Source organism: Ovis canadensis, chromosome 9 (genome assembly GCF_042477335.2).
Source record: "Ovis canadensis isolate MfBH-ARS-UI-01 breed Bighorn chromosome 9, ARS-UI_OviCan_v2, whole genome shotgun sequence".
Taxonomy (NCBI): domain Eukaryota; kingdom Metazoa; phylum Chordata; class Mammalia; order Artiodactyla; family Bovidae; genus Ovis; species Ovis canadensis.
In genome coordinates, this window is record NC_091253.1 from 60,162,041 (window position 1) to 60,180,095 (window position 18,055).

The 18,055-nt window shown below is 34.3% G+C and overlaps 1 protein-coding gene across 1 annotated transcript in view; it reads right to left on the reverse strand.

Annotated features, from left to right (window-relative positions):
* Window positions 1-343: 343 nt before the first annotated feature.
* The window catches only part of UBE2W (ubiquitin conjugating enzyme E2 W), a 66,887-nt gene continuing 49,175 nt past the window's right edge, over window positions 344-18,055 (reverse strand). The window contains exons 4-6 of the mRNA XM_069600313.1: window positions 15,362-15,517; window positions 11,813-11,888; window positions 344-3,884 (exon numbers count right to left, since the gene is read on the reverse strand). Coding sequence (XP_069456414.1) covers window positions 3,871-3,884; window positions 11,813-11,888; window positions 15,362-15,517 — 246 coding nt within the window. The 3' untranslated portion in view covers window positions 344-3,870. The remainder of the gene's footprint in view (window positions 3,885-11,812; window positions 11,889-15,361; window positions 15,518-18,055) is intronic.

Sequence of the window (18,055 nt, forward strand, 5' to 3'; positions counted from 1 at the left end):
ACTGAAGACTGATCCACTGATACCTGTGAGATGAGAAGGTAGAAAAATAAAGGAGGAATAAAAACAAAGACTGCAAAGAGGACGAGGGCCAGGAGGTGCGCATTAAAGACACCTTCACAGACCTTAACTATGCAAAGGTACCAGCATAAAAGAATAGTGCAGTAGCTGGCTTTTGGTAGCAATGAATCCTCAAAGGGACATTCAGTCAAGCCTCAGCTCTTTCGGAAAATAAATGTGCACACACAAGTTACAAACCTTATGCATTCAGCTAAAATATGTACAAAAAACTAAATAAAAGTGAGATGGAGAAATATAAGCAGCAGTAACCATAAAGGCTGAGAACTAGTGACACCGAATTCTTTATTTAAAAAAAAAATTCTTTTTTAAACACACAGTATCCTCTTCTCTTCTATTTTTAGGAAGAAGCTTTAACAAGTGTTAAAGGTCTCAATTCTCAAAAACAATAGGCTTTTAAAAAAATAAGAACTGATTATCAGAAACAAGTAATATGTGGTTACATACCATTTTCATATCATTACTCATTTCAATTTATCTTTGATGCAACCCGGGAACAATTAAGCAGTCACTAGATACCTGTTTTAGAATCTGAAGAAATTATTATCCACCACAGGAATCTAATGATATATGTTTTTGCATATAGTTAAAATTTCAAAAGGGAAAAAAGTGGCTAACTATTCTCATTACTTTGTACCAAATATTTATATACCTAGTCAAAACAATGAAGATCAAGATCTTTCTCCAGATGAACTGTATATAAAAGCAATTTTTAGCATTTTCTTCCAGGGATTAAAAAAAAAAAAAAGTCTTATTTCCCTGCTGGCTAAAAAGGAGGAATTTGTACAAGTAAGTTCTTTAGAGATGAATATTAAACTCCTTAAGAGAACTGCCATAAAATTTGTTTTTAAAAATTTATCTTAAAAAACTGAAAACCATTTCTCTCTTTAAAATCTATGGCATTAATTACCTACTTGACATTTTTTTTTTTTTGAAAGGGCACCAAGTTTGTGATCTAAGCATGCAAAATAAGGAACTGAATGTATTATTGCCCTAACAGAATTTGGCAAACCAGAAGAATGGCCTTAAAATAAATAAATAAATAAATAAAAAGGAAGAGAGTTCATGCTGTCTAAATCTGAAGGTCTAATTCTGCAGACAGTGCCTCACGGAGGGAATGCGGGCAGAGGGAAGTAGCATGTTCCTATGTACACACTTGCTTGGTATTCTGGTTGTTATTCAACAACATATTACAGAGAAATATTCTTTTTATTATTACAAAGTTGGTAATTGACTTAGGTAAACATCTTTATGTCTTTTAATAAGGTAACATATTTAAAATTAACTAAATCTAAGTGCACATGAGTTTTCAGTGATTCCTAAAGTTCAAGGAAGTAACACGGGTGTTATCAGACTGCAAATTCTGAATGGTTGGTGCATCTATGTTTTAGAATATTTCATCCCGTCTTCTTTCCCTTAAACCATAAAATGTACCAGAGTTATTTGGTTCTCCTCTACTTTCCTTTTTGTCATCTTAATTTATTTTATGGTATCTCTATGTAGAGAGAGAGGTATGTTAAAATATTATTATATTAAAAAATTCAATTGAGACTATATATGACCTATTAATCTATATGATAGCAATGTTATCCTTTGACCTGGTATATTAATTCCTTTGGTGAATAAATGTCACAGGTCATTTCCTTATAAAAGGATCTTAGTAAGAGGACCAGCAGTATGGAGAGAGATTTCCCCCACCCCCACCCGGGAAAATGACCAAGTGAATCAGTAGTTTAGAGCAGTTATGTAAAATATGAAAAATACATCATTTACAGCTGCAATTTTCATATTAAAAAGCAGTTAAAAACTAAGAGCAATTCAAAGCATTCCAAAAAACATTTTTTTGTCTTAGCTAAACTGGCCAACTAATATGACTGATAACAGACTGCTGAGAGAACTTACGTACATCTAGGCAAGACAGAACAAAAATGTTTTTAATTTTGAACAGTGGTAGTTGCTATTAATAACTAGCAGTATAAACAGTGTCCACAATTTGGTGGCTGGCCATAGTTTAAAAATTTTTCAAGTTAATTTCTACAGCAGACGTATTTTTGAAGTCTACCCACCCCTGAGTTCAACAATTATACTTTTAGAGTGTAAAATTATATGCCCTTAATTAACAACATGTACAAAGCTACAAAACGTCATCTATACAGAGATTAAAAACAATTTTTAAAATATTCTCTGCCAATTATTGATTGGATGGTTTTGCTGGGGTACATATTTCAAACCTTTCAGCCAACTGGCTTTCATTTTTAAGCCCAAACTGATTCATATATTCACTGTAGGATACGTCATCGAGTGCAACAACAGGCATTAGTAAAAATAACATTATAGTAGAAACAGATTTTGCATATGCGAAAAGGTAATTTATAAAATACATTAATTGCTTTTTAAAAAGAGAACCTAGTTGCAGTATCAACTTACATGGTACTGAGAGTTGGACCTTTCAAATAATTTTTTTTCTATAGAAAAATGTTGTCTACCTGTAAGTGAAGTCTTAAATAACAACAAAACAGAACAAAACAAACAAATCCCTCTAAGAAAAAAAACCTGTATGGTTGTGTGAGACAAATAAGCAAACATACCGTTCTATAATGTACTTTTGCCTAAATTTTAAAATAAAAATGTCCACACTCTTTTGTTAAAACATTAAGCCTCTGTCAAAAATGTATTTCTTATTTTAGGGTACAGAATAGAAGGACAAGATGATACTTACAAGTAAAGAAAATTTACAAGAAAAAACTTGACAAAAGTTTTTCAATTAAAAATATCATAACATTCAAACTTGACTTCAAACATAACAAAAGAAACAAAATTGCAAACAAAAATGTTTATGGATTTTCCAAACATAAATAAATGAAATAGTGTTTAGGCAGTAGGGCTCATGCTGATGGCTAGCAGGAAGTAACAGAGTGTCATCTATTTGGAAAAAATTGATAATGTACAAACAACAAGCCCAAATTATGGACTGTAGCAGTTTAATCATCACTGCCATTTTTCTTACTTCCAAAATAAAGCCTTGATTAAACCATTTATACCCTATATTACTCATACCTTTACTTCAGAGACTGAGGAACTATGTACAACAAACGAATTTATTTTCACCATAGGGATAACTTATTGTACCTCTCTGCCAATGTTACTTGAAAACTGTCCATGTCAAAACAATTTGACAGCAGATATAAACAATTCAATAAATACGCAATGATCTTTCATTACAGTCCTTTAAAGACGCATGTTAATTCATGCTGTTAACCTTAGGTTCACAGTGCATAGAATCCAAATATGAGCAGTTGGGGTGACTTTCAGAGTAATGTTGGATCCCTCACTTTATTTATAATCCCACTCTAACCGTTAAGTTCATGTCATAGGCCCTATCACGCATTAATCATTGAGTGGCAGAAGTTAATGAAATTTTTTCCTGTTACAACGTCCATTGCCGGCAATGAACGTCGCAAAACCGCCAAGGAAGTCATTGTTATTGCACAATACATGAGGACCTGGAACTTTTCAAAAGCTTAAAAAAATAAAAATAAAAAATGGAATTATATTTGACATTTCCTGACACCTGCATTAATACTGTATGACTAATCAAAGCATGTCAGTTGCCTGGACTCAACCAGCGATCAACATGCGCCCCGAATGCACACAAGTAAAAATGCAGTCAAAGGAAGCAGTCTTCATTGCCTATAGGTCACTTCCAGTCAAAGGTTAAAGTTCAAAGACTGAATGATCAAAGTGCTCATTTTCTCAGTAGGACTATCTTCTGCTAGGAGGATGAGAACAGTGGCATCAACAAGTATCATCTTTAAGAAAAGGAGAAAAAAGATAATTAAAACAGTCAAGCATGCATAAGTAAAAGTTACAAGTCAGTCTAATACAGCAAAAAATTTCAAGTAGCAAGAAGAACATGGTTTATGTTTCTGACTCATCTCCCTGGATCCCCTGCAAGTGAGTCCGTTTTGTGTTCAAGTATATATTTACAAACAAATCAAACTCTAGGTTTTCAGAGAAGTAGTAGTTTGCACAAACTTTAAAATGATATTATCAGTATGTTAAATTCTATTCCAAATGATAAATTGATATGTGTTAGCACATATTAATGATTACCAGTCATCAGAGAATTCTTTTACAGGTAACAATTTAAAACTATAATGAGACAGCAAGTAAACTCACAACCAACACTGTCACACTACTTAACAAAGACTAATACAAGTCGTGTCTCTGAAGGAAGTAACTTCACAAATGAGGAATAATCTCTAAATCAATCAACAGTAAATGCTATTAACTTCTCTTCAGAAAATAAATTTTCAGGAAGTGTATGTATGTGTATATATATATATATACGCAAAGGAGGTCATTTAAAAAAATCCCAAAGATTTAGTGACACCTGATAGTTTCAACACATTTATGTAACATAAACTCTGGGGGGTTCATCACTTATTTCACAACACTTATCTCACAAAATATATTTGAAGGATTGTGAGGATTAGTTCTTATTTATGAAGAACCTTTAGAAAGATTTAAGACCAGTGGCAACTAACTCAAAGTTGTGAAAGCTCTCGAGAAAATTCTGAAAAACTGACCAAAATGTTTTACACAAACTGTCCCATATTAGGATTGATATATTGCTAATAAAATTCTCACTCATAAAGACTCAATGGGAATTAAAAAGCAGTAAATCTGACTTCTACGCTGGGCAAATTAGTGAAACATTTCACAATCCTATACCAAGGGTAATATAAATGGTGAAACAGACTAAATTTTTAAAATAAGCTGCATCTAAGTCATTAGAATCCTTTAAATAAATAACATCTTTAAGAAGAGATCAAGTAGATAGTTTACAGCCTCTGTCACATTAAAGTGTGTGTCTTATGGGGCTTCCTTGGTGGTCCAGTGTTTCAGATTCTGTGTTCCCAGTGCAGGGGGTGTAGGTTTGATCCCTGGTCAGTGAACCAAAATCCGGCATGCCACACAGAATAGCCTATATATAGATATATATCTGTTCCTTACATGACTGTGGATCTTGGAATAAAGAAAATATGTTTGTCATGGACCAGAACAAGCTTCAGAATATGAGGAGGTTTCTTAAAACCTCACTTCTCCAGTAAAGTATTTTATAACACTAGGGTTCTTGAAATTAGTACTAAAACTAATCACATTTAAATCACTAAGCTAAGAGATGCCACTAAAATAAATCTACCTAGGATGTCAAGCTGGACCCATAGACTGAAACATTATATATAATAGATAATATTATCTATTATATATAATATATTTATATTGGTAATAAGGAATCTATGAGTAAAAGTTCAATATGGAGACAGGTAATGACCCAAACCCGTGTCCACCTTTTCCCTAAGTAAGAGAAATCACTAAGAAGGAAAAAATTCATTTGTTAACAGAGGGAATAGTTTCCTAGTTTTGGGTCCCCCAAAAAAAAGTTGTTAGAGTTAACCTATCTCGGGTCAAGACAAGCATAGGTCTAGGAAAGGTGGTGGAAGAACACAATTATGTTTAACCTCTTGGCTACAATATTTGTGGCAAAATTATGGCCTAAAAAAAAAATCTTATCATAAACCACTTAAATCTTTTCTGGAACTAGAGAAGACCCTACTAAAATTATACCCTCAAATATAATATACAAATTAGCAGTTCCAAAGAGGTGACACCTACCATGGCTAACTTCACTGGGCCTCTGGAAATTATGAATGAGAGAATTACATTAGGAGATCACTTAATTTTCCCCAAAGTATAAAAACTACCACATTTTACTGGAAATCACCTCCCTGAATATTCCCAGGGACAGAAGACTAGAAGTAAAGGAACAGAGTAAGAGGTCAGTAGATATGAAGTGGGATTCCACCTCCAAGAAAAACAAAAATAAATCTTTACAGTTAAGTTTGTGTCTCAACAGTTTAGGGAATTAAAAGTTTTCCTCTGATGAACTGATTCAAGAAAGATTGCACAGTAGATCACAGAACTGCTATCCCATAGAAAATAAAGGGCAAAGAATTAAACTGAGTGAAAGTTTGGACTCAGGAATTTACAAAGTGGTTGTATAACACTAAAAGGTAGTACAAATAAAAAGGCTCACAACTAACAGAGGTAAACCTTCAGATATACATTAAGCAAGGAGAAAAGGAATTGTTATACTAGTCTGAGATAATTTTGTGTTCCTATCCCCTTATAATCCTTATTGTCCTATAGGAAATGTTCCAGTTGAATGGAACCAGAATGTACTTTATAGTTTTATACAAAAAGACATTCCTTTACTCCTCCCCAAATTACCATCTCATCAGTCTACTGGACATAATATCTAATCATTATGTCAATTTAGTTCTTATAAGTCTAGTTTTCTGGAGCCAATACTCAATAGTCATCTAAACTATACTGTTCAGTTATCTATCACCTTAAGGAAAATGTTTTAGGAACCATAGATCTACACTCCCATCTGTGAAAAGCAATCATTTATGAAACTAAGTCATTTATATTTAATATTGATCCCAGGAAATAGACAGGTATTATCAATGGATTCTACTTGGCTATCTCACTGAAATATTTTTATTATGTCATAAACAGAGGGTTTTTTTTATCTTTTTCAAGAACAATTACATTTATGATACAGAACTCAGGTTCAATCATTAATCTGTGCACTGGACTGGGTACAGATCTATTTTCTAAGGAAAATTCTAGATCTGAATTGTAGATTAATTCTTTGGTCCTTTTGTATGCTGAGAAGAGTTGTCTTATTACCTATTTTGGTTAGGTCCCTTTATTTTTTCAACCCTATTCTCAGCTCAACTGATTTTTCAAAGCACATGGACCCCTACCCTAACTGGCAACACAGAATATTTGCATTCCAATGCAGGTATGACCTTCATTTCTTAGTGAATAGAAAGTAAAAGAGTTCTGGGCAACTCGTTGATAGTCAACTTCAAGTAATTAACAAAACAATATATATTCACACACCAGTGACTTTTTGCACTTTAATAACTTATTGCATGCTGGAAAAAAATCTCAGAAGAAGTGTAATGTAAGGTGTGATGTGTACAAAGACAGTAACTGGGCTAGGATGACTGGCCTAATTTTCAGGGTGTCCTAATAATGTGGAAGATCATAAATTGGGCTTCTTTTCAACACTGGTATTGGGCAGCTCAACTGTGGTATGTCAGCTGAGTACTTCTCCTCTAAACAAAAGGAGATCAACTCAATTTTAGATTTGTTGTTTTTCATTAATAATGACTCCACTGTACATCCTGGAAGCCCCTTCTAAGGCACACAGATGTTACTAATCTGAACCCAAATCTCTCTTGCCTCTTTGATTACACCTGACAAACATCCTGGCCCATGCTGACCCAAGTATGTTGGTCAGCACCACACAGAATGGCTGTGGAGTTTGACACCTGAGGCTTACAGTTCTGCGTGGTTTCTAGAAACCGAATTATAAGTGTTTCAGTGAGTTCTTCCAACACCAAGCAAGCCTTTGTTTAGTCTCTGATCTTTTGTTTACCGTTGCAGGTAAATAATATCTTGACATTGCTCTGACCTTGCAATCCTTTCAAAGGTGATGATAAGAAAATAACTAGAGCCCATATTTCTTGGTAACTCACATTCTAAGGGGAACACAACCATTACAGATCTTTTGGAACTAAAGCGGCTAAGCAGAAAAATGTAAGCTGAAATTTCCAAAGTTTCAAAACAAAGCTGATGTGGTTCTGCTTAATGAATGAGTATGATTACCTTTTTTGATAAGATTTTTCCAAATTCAACTATAATACAAAGGTTCATATTGTTTGTAACTGTTATCGTGGAATGTAGAAGAGAGAAGACAATAGAAACTAAACAGCTGAAATGCTTTAGCTATGGAAAGATAAAGGAAGAGTTCAAGGAAGAGTCCCTGTACTCAACCACCTGAATGACAGGGTGGGGGCTCTATCACCTCAAAGTGTAATGAACACTACCCTTCATTGATTTTGTATGACAGTCATTCATGGAGGAAAACCATTCATTTAATGGAAAATGCAGGAGAGGAATGATCCAGGTATACAAGGTTCAAGCCAAGAGCAGAAAACTATCAAAGTAAGAATGGGGGTGGGTGGGTAGAGGAGGGTGGGTGGGGGTGAGTGTTTTCCAGTGTCCAACTCTTTGTGACCCCATGGACTGGCAGGCAAGAATACTGGAGTGGGATGCCATTTCCTCCTCCAGGGAATCTTCCCAACCCGAGTACTGAATCCACGTCTCATGCGTTTCCTGCACTGGCAGATGGACTTTTCACCACTGGGAAGCCCAAAGAATAAACTGAGGATGTTTTAAACCAGATTATCTGTAAATGAAATAAAGTATCCGTATCTGCAACAGGAAACAAGACCAAGAAAGTCAAGGTTTAGTTGAATTAGAATCAGGTGCCTTTTTAAAATGGCTGATTCATATGGGGTCAGGGATACTTTCAATCAGTTTATTGGGAAGATGAATTCCTACACAAACTCTGTACTATTTTACATTAAGTAAGAGGTTAATTTAGTTTAAAAAGCCTTTAAAAGAAAAAAATTCTTTGCTAACTTGGAGATGATCCATCTTTAAACAATTAAGACTTTTCTACTTCAGTTATAAAAATACAGATTTCTCAAGTAACACATAAAAACTACTAACTATGAAAAACAACATCTATGAAGTATATTTTAAAGAATTATTATATTTCCTGACTTATTATGCAAGTTTTCTTATTCAAAAGCAGGCAGTAAGAAATTCTAGAAGTATTCTTAAGTAAAGGCCTTCTTCTAAGTCCTTTCAACATAACAAGACAGCATTAGAGACCTTCAAAGATGATTATCTTTTTGAAATTTCCCTGTGGAATAGAAAAGAAAATGGAAATATATTGTCTAACAATGGGGTGGCACAGAGTGGCAAAGAGGACTATACTTTCAAAATATATGTATTTTCTAAATTCCATCACTCTGAAACAATTTCTTCTCAAGCTTAACAACAAAAACAAAAACTTAAAAGTGGTTTTAAAACACTGTGGGGGGAAAAAAAGGAAAAAAAAACACTGTGGAAAAGATAATAGGGGAATTTTTCTATTATTAGTGAGGTTGGGTTGGAAATAGAATGACAACTATCTTGCCAACTTTGACATTTTAAAAAATGTTTGATGTAGTTGGGTTTCTCAACATTCTTGACTGACTTCTCTTAGTCTCTGATAATTTAAAGAACTTATGAAAGGTAAAGGGGACTGTGGCATTCAAGGAATGTTTTTTTGGTTTTTTTTGGAAAAGGTTTTTTGTAAAGGCAGAGAGGGAAGAGACAACTCAGTGCTTAGTCCTAAAAGGCAAGAGGATGTGAAAGAAAGAGAAGCTGTTGCTTTCTTAAAAGATTAACTTGCTACCTCAGATATGCAAATAACACCACCCTTACGGCAGAAAGCGAAGAGGAGCCTCTTGATGAAAGTCAAAGAGGAGAGTGAAAAAGTTGGCTTAAAACTCAACATTCAGAAAACTAAGATCATGGCATCTGGTCCCATCACTTCATGGCAAACAGAGGGGAAACAATGGAAACAGTGACAGACTTCATTTTTTGGGGCTCCAAAATCACTGCAGATGGTGAAGGCAGTCATGAAATTAAAAGACGCTTGCTCCTTGGAGAAAAAGTTATGACCAATCTAGACAGCATATTAAAAAGCAGAGACATTATTTACCAGCAAAGGTCTGTCTACTCAAGGCTATGGTTTTTCCAGTAGTCATGTATGGATGTGAGAGTTGGACTATAAAGAAAGCTGAGGGCCAAAGAATTGATGGTTTTGAGCTGTGGTGTTGGAGAAGACTCTTGAGAGTCCCTTGGACTGCAAGGAGATCCAATCAGTCCATCCTAAAGGAAATCAGTCCTGAATATTCATTGGAAGGACTGATGCTGAAACTCCAATAATTTGGCCATGTGATGTGAAGAACTGACTCATTTGAAAAGACCCTGATGCTGGGAAAGATTGAAGGCAAGAGAAGGGGACAAGAGAGGATGAGATGGTTGGATGGCATCACTGACTCAACGGACATGAGTTTGAGTAAACTCTGGGAGTTGGTGATAGACAGGGAGGCCTGGCATGCTGCAGTCTATGGGGTCACAAAGAGTCGGACATGACTGAGCTGAACTGAACTTGCTATACCATCAGGCTTCCCTGGTGGCTCAGATGGTAAAGAATCTGCCTGCAATGCAGGAAAGCCAGGTTTGATCCCTGGGTCAGAAAGATCCCCTGGAGAAGGAAATGGCAACCCACTCCAGTGTTCTTGCCTGGAGAACTCCATGTACAGAGGAGCCTGATAGGCTACAGTCTACGGAGTTGCAAGAGTCAGACTCAACTGAGTGACTATCACTGCTATACCACCAGCAAGTAAGAAAAGTTTTATTAAGCTCTTTATCCTCCTCCTTCAACACCACACTCATTTTATAAAACTGCCAATAAGTTTCAAAATATTAAAATTTAATTATTTTACCATGTTGAACTTTTTCGCCCATGCTTATAATTAATTTATTCTTTAGTAGCAATTATAAATGCTCTTTATTTTTACAGAGCTATGTTTTCCACAATTTTATTTTTTAACTTTACATTGACTGTAATTTGAGGTTTTCCCCCAAGCTTTTATATAAGATTTACATTTTCATATATCTAAATGTTTAATCTGTGACTCCTTGTAAGTTCAGAAGTTCTTCCTTCCTCCAGAATTGATACCCAACTTAAAACAAAAACTGTCTATTGTATGTAGTTTTTAAAGTGCTTATTAATTCAATCGAAGGAAATATTTTCTATATGAAAAGATAAAATCTTCTTTTCCCAAAATACCAATTTTCTAACAGGATTACTTACTAAATTTTCCCCTTCGCATTGGTTTGTGATACACTTATTTTTCACATATTGAAAACTTATATACAAAAAGGCCTAGAAAAGAATAATTCTATTTTGATGTCTGTTCTTACACTATTATCTTTTGGTGTTTGGTAGGCTTATCCTCCTTCAATATCTTAATTAAAACAAAAACAAAAACAAAAACAAACCTGCTTTCTCATCTTTTTTCCAAACCTTAAAAGCACCCATTCTATTGTTCTACTGAATTTCTATTGAACTACACATTAAACCAATAATTTGTAAAGAACATAAATTTTTATAAAATTTCAAATTAATAATTTTATGGTTTCTTCTTTTCTGTTTTTAATTTCAAACACCTCTTTGAGGAAGCAGTTTAGAAAACGTGCTAGCAGCCTTCAATTATTAAGCTACCATCACCAAACAAAAACAGAAATTAAAATATTAAAAATAATGTATTCATAAAGCTATAGTCAGTACAACCTCAGATTTTTTTAGGAATAACTGTTAGATTAGGAAGAGCTTTCTTTAAGTCAATAAGCCATCTCTAACAATGTGACATTCTACCAGCTAACAACAGTACCACAACTGAGTACACTGGCATCATAACTTCTATCTCCAGGAACAGGTTTCCAAATAGGCTAGTTCTACTTTGATTTAATATTATTGAGTACTTCTTTTTTGTAATAAAATAGTAGGGCAGAATATTCAAGCAATTTTAGATTCTACTTGTATGATGGCCATGATTTTATGTGCTCCATTAAAAATTTGGTCTAACTTATCCACAACATCCATTATATAATCCCTTCTTTTTCCCAAGCAGATTTATAATCTTTCAAACATAAATACTGAAAAATTATCATTCTAAATAAAACTGCTTACCATGATACCACCATTTTGTTTTCTTTGGATTCTTGTTACATGTTCGAACATAAAAAGAATTATCTGGTGGTCGTCTCTGAAACAAAAAAGTTTAAATAGATAAGTTACAAAATAGGAAAACATAAGGAGATAGTTTTTAATAAAAACCTCTAGGCAAAATTATTATAGAATGTATAAGAAACGATATAAGTGCTGATGTCACAACTGAAAAAAAATATATTCCAGGAAATGTAGCCTCTAAAACACTGAAATTGTTTTGTTTTTTTTTTTTCAAAATAGATATGCATATGTGATTTGGGTTAGCTTCCAGTGGGATTACTAGAGAATGACAATCAACCATAGTGGCAGCGTTAGGTTCTAAAGAATTCTAGTTTTATTTATCTTGTCTCTCTAGAAATAATAATTATTTTTATGAGCTAATCAAAACAAAAGTCTACCTAACTAGCTTTGTCTGAGAAATTCTAGCAATTTATAAGCAAAGGATTATTGCTCTCCTGGAAAAAAAGTATAGTTAAGGAGAAACCAAAGGATTCTGTTTCCAAAATGTATGTAAGAGGAGAAGAAGGGGGAGATACATTAGCATTTCTGCTACACATATGTCCAGGCCAGCACACTATTAGAAGCATATGGCAGCTCTACAGGGGAGCTACATCAGAAATAGTGATGCCAACAACAGTGAAGACAGGTTGTAAAAGAATTTTCTTGAAAACTATTAGATGATGATCAAACACAAGATATATGCGCCTCTCTACAAAGATTTGGAAACATGTGAAATGCGTGTTAGAGCCACTGAAGGCAGGTTAGTAGATATATGATAGGTCCAACTAAATAGCAATGGTGAACAGGACTATAGATGTAGCAGAAAGCAAAACTGACAGTCTCACTTGATGGTTCCAAAATCCATATACAAAACTATGATCTAACTCTTATGAGATAGCAGTAATAGTAATTTAACAGAACGAGTAGCACATAAGTCAGTGAACAACTCTTCCAAGATCTTGTTTATACAGTTTAGAAAAAATTCCAGAAAAATTATCGTGAAATTAGATGCCTACTTCAAAGAATAGATGGTCTGCTATTGTTTGTCCTGTAAAGTCATAACCTGTGCTCCTGTAGAATAAACTGCCACTGCTGAAACAATTTTATAAACTCATTTACCACAACCCAATCTTCAAAAATCAAAAGAAAGGGGGAAAATTCATTCTGTTTGCTTTTATCAAGAATATAAGCAAATTAGTAAGTGACTAGGAGATATGTTTCTTAAAAAAATAAAGTATACAAAAAATTGGATTAGCTAAATTGTTTTAAGAATGGAATACAAGCTGGAAAGTTTGGGCTATCTATATCACAAGATCACTGAGACTAAAGTGTAGGTTACTGAAAGGCCCCTGATCTCAGTATCAGAAATGATCTTCAATCTGCGGACATAATGGATTTAAAAGCCTTCAGTCTAGGGAACCATTCTTGACTATGAAAAAGGAAATTGGAATAGAAGAATTATGACTAAAAAAATGTCTCTGGTAAAATTAAAATTTGTATTCTGAGAGTTGACAATTAAAGTGAAATTCATATATCCATGCACACTACAGAATAAAACTCACCTGTTTTAACAGAACAATTTTCAGTGAATTTTAAAAGACTTTTTAAAAAGTTTGTTTTGTGTTAGATTCCTCTCAATGCCAGAGCATGTTTCCTCTTCATCTTAGTAACCTGGTACTTAGCACAGTAACAATAGCACATAGTAGGGTCCTAATAATGTCTGAATTTTATCATTTTTCACAAAACTAATGCTGTCAGAATCTAACTTCCAGATTATCATTTAGGTTGAATAAATTATAATTTGTAGTTTATATTATATAATATGTTTATCAATAATTTAAATGGAATGATTAGTCTTATACTAACTATTCAAGAAACACTAAGAGACAACTAGAAAGTGAGGGGAAAGATGAGGGTTAGAAAAGGATGAAGGAATTAGAGAACAAAATCATTTTCTAGTTTTTAATAGTGAATCAATGCATTTAAATGTAAACAGATCTAATAATCATAAGGTACATGTAAGAACTATGCACAAACACCACTGGCATTAATCTTAACTTATTAAAATCCTATAGTTACTGCCTCATCTTTTTTTTTTTTTTTGCCTCATCTTTCTAAAGGCATTAAAATTAAGAGAAACCTTTGTAATTGTAAACTGCTCTGCCCCACACCTAAATTTAAAATGTGTATGTGTGTTGGGGTTGGAGGCGGGGAGAGGAGAAAATATGGAAGCAATAAATGAATAAAACTTATTTCCAAGCCCTTGGGGTTAACAAAAGCTCAAGTGTAGCCTAAAATGCAGCCAAGAAAAGCCAACAACCAAGAGGAAACTCAAGTTAAAACATGTATTAACATTAGATAATAAGTCCCCTCTCTCATCTATCCTAAGATGTACATTTTTTTTCTTAATATTTTACCCATATGGGGATTGTCTTTCAACTAAGGGTATGTGATAGTTTAACTGCAAGAAGTTTCTTTCTTTCTCTTGTGGTACATAAAATTGCATATTAAAGGCTCTCACATTAGAATTAATAAATATATATGCAATTTAACCCATTATTTTCCATTCTTATCTGAACAAAATTTTTTCTTATAAACTGAACACCATGAAACCTCCTATGGAACTCACATTCTAAGAAACTCACTTTGCAAACAAGTGGCTGAGAGTGTTTCAAAATCTAGATAAGCTACCATTTAAAAATGAAGTACTCTCTTCAATGTTCTCTAAATAGTAATTTGGTAAAAGTGACAGTTCAAATAGAAAAAAAACTCTGCTAAACCCTACGGCTCCCTGATCTCTAAGATAAATTCATTTTTCCTTAAACAGAATACAAAACAAAATCCTCCCCTCCCCCCTCACCATGGAGAAGAGAAGCTTTAAAATATAGAAATATAAGAATATTGAGACACTAACCATCAAGCAGGAAAGACAAAGAGGGCTGGAAACAGAGAGGATTTAGATACTTTAACAGGGTATTCTAAATTTAACTCACATGATTTTTCTTTCTGGTCTTTTCCCCCTTTCTCCATCAGACAGAATCTGTAGATTAGTAGAGGAGAATAAGAGGAAAAGTCCTGAAAATTCTATTAGTAATTTAGTCCGCCACCTTCAGTCTAGTCTTTATGATAGGAGAGCTCTGGTTCCTGGAAAATTCTCTAAAGCAGGCTTATAGGGTGGAAACCAGCAGAGAGGCGAAGGGAGCTAGAAGGCTTGTTTCTGGGGCTTCCCACGGTGAAATCTAGAAAGCCTAATTTCTTACACACTTTTGCCCTTTGCATGCCTATAGAAATAAAACTTGGATTATTTAAGAACATCTAAAGGAATTTCCTATTTAGGAAATATAAAGTCTGATGTCTATTATCAAATTATTTTCCAATCTACTAAACATCCTCTATAACTTCATAGTAAAAAGCATTAAGCACTTTCTTCAAATAAATTTTATATTAAAATAGTTTCTCTACCTGAACTAAAAGAAGAGCTATTACCTGAATACTTCTGGAAAGTCCTACCTTTTCTTTGCAGCTGGAAAGCATGCTAATAATGCTAAGACAAACTGACTGGACTGAGAGCGCTGGGGACCAGTCTTCTGTTAGAATGGATAAACAGATATGACCATTGCTATAAACATGAGGATGAACAGGAATATTTTCACCAGTAAACATGACCTAAGAAAGAACAAAAACCATTAATTTTATCTGTATTACCAAAAAATAAAATATTCTCCATATAAGTTAATATTTTAAAAACCAAACTGAAAACAAACAAAATCAATGCCATGAACAAGATAAACAAGTGCTCGTAGTTTATTCTTATCAACTGAATAAGTAACGGTTTTACTAATATGAATAATCATGTAGTAGGAAAAAAACCTTCAGATTATCTATTTTATATTTCAGCTAGTTTTCACAAATTACTTTAAACTTTTCTAAATTACCAAGCATTTTTAGACTAGTGAAAGACAACTATGTGTACAAGAACAGTTTTTCAAATTCTACTCATTGTTCTCCACATATAGAAACCAAATACACTAAAATTCCAAATCCTAGTGTTCAATTTTAGGACAATATAAATTACATCTGATAGGAACACTCCTTCTACTGACAACAACGCTATTATATAAGGTGCCATATACATAAAAGGAAATGACTGCTATATATTCTACCTCATCTAAACTCAAACTTCAGTATGATAAACAATTTCAAATTACCACTTATTAAGGAGTAAAGACCTATGTGCTTGGATCAAAAAGCAAAGGTTGAATGAGTCTCCCAATTATTTGCTCTTTTTCTCTGCTTTTTCTTTTACTCAATTCTTCTACCAGTTTTCTCCTTTATCCATCTTGCCTTAGCACTGTTTTGAAAGATAATACATCTATTATTTCCTTCCTTAGCCCTAATGCATTCAGAATATCAATAGTGCTGCTTCTGAAACATATCTATCTAAGCATCTGAATAGGCAGGAGAGTAAATTCATATATTCCAAGCAATCTGTAAGCACAGGCCAAGCTAGATCAAAGTAGAAGTCTCATATTTAACAAAGCTTGGATATATGTTAGTTCATAATAAATCACTTTGATATAAAATTAACCACCAATTCTCTAAGTGAATTTTATACTGCAGTATCATGCACCATTTTTACTGCTGCAGCAAGTCTTAGCAGTCACTCTTATTTCTTGATCTGCCCCCTCACCCCTTTTAAAAGTTTCTGGCTGTGCCTTGTGTCATTCAGGATCTTGGTTTTCTGACTGGAGAAGGAACCCAGGCCCCCTGCAGTGCAAACATGGAGTCCTAACCACTGAACTGCCAGGAAAGTCCCCCATTTGGCTTTTAGGGGGGGAAAAATCATCTGGAGATCTGGCTAAAAATACAAATTCAATAGCCCCACTTTCACAGATTCTGATTCACTATGTATGATGGTATTTTTATAAAACTCAAGTGGTAAAGAACCTGCCTGCCAATGCAGAAAACCTGAGACATGGGCTTGATCCCTGGGTTGGGAAGATCCCCTGGAGAAGGGAATGGCTACCCACTCCAGTATTGTTGCCTGGAGAATCCCATGGACACAGGAGCCTGGCAGGCTACAGTCCATGGGATCGCTAAGAGATGGACACGACTGAAGTCTTTTAGCACATCAAATATAAACTAGTAGTTCCCAAACCAGACTTAACAGTAAGTAAATCTCAGCCCCACAAATTGCCTCATACTTGAATACAGTAAAATCTTCATAAGGAAAAAACCCTATCTTAAGTGATGAAAAATTGATGATATATACTGCTCTAGGTATATCCCCCCTTTTTTTCCTTTATAGAGCAGAAGAGAGCCAGTGAAAAAACTGTATCCACAATAAAGTATGCTATATTTTAATACAGGATATATTATAGTTAACTACCATAACTTATGTTTTGCTTTTAAATATCTACCTACGAATCTGATTTTATTACAATTTTACAAATACTTACATTTAACAAAGCACACTTTCATATGAGTAGGTGTCTTCTACTATTTCTACTGCTAACACATGGGACCCATTTCCTTGGCTGAAGCTAATGTAAGATTCCAACAACACAAGACAAGACTCTACACATGGACATCATCAGACGGTCAATACCAAAATCAGACTGATTATATTCTTCGAAGCCAAAGAAGGAGACGCTCTATACAGTCAGCAAAAATAAGACCAGGAGCTGACTGTGGCTCAGATCATGACTTCCTTATTGCCAAATTCAGACTTAAATTGAAGAAAGTAGGGAAAACCACTCGACCATTCAGGTATGACCTAAATCAAATCCCTTATGATTATACAGTGGAAGTAACAAATAGATTTAAGGGATTAGATCTTACAGACAGAGTGCCTGAAGAACTATGGATGAGGTTTGTGACATTTGTACAGAAGGGAGTGATCAAGACCATCCCCAAGAAAAAGAAATGCAAAAAGGCAAAATGGTTGTCTGAGGAGGGCTTACAAATAGCTGAGAAAAGAGAAGCGAAAGGCAAAGGAGAAAAGGAAAGATATACCATGTGAATGCAGAGTTCCAAAGACTAGCAAGGAGAGATAAGAAAGTATTCCTCAGTGATCAATGCAAAGAAATAGAGGAAAACAACAGAATGGAAAAGACTAGAGATCTCTTCAAGAAAATTAGAGATACCAAGGGAACATTTCATGCAAAGCTGAGCACAATAAAGGACAGCAATGGTATGGACCTA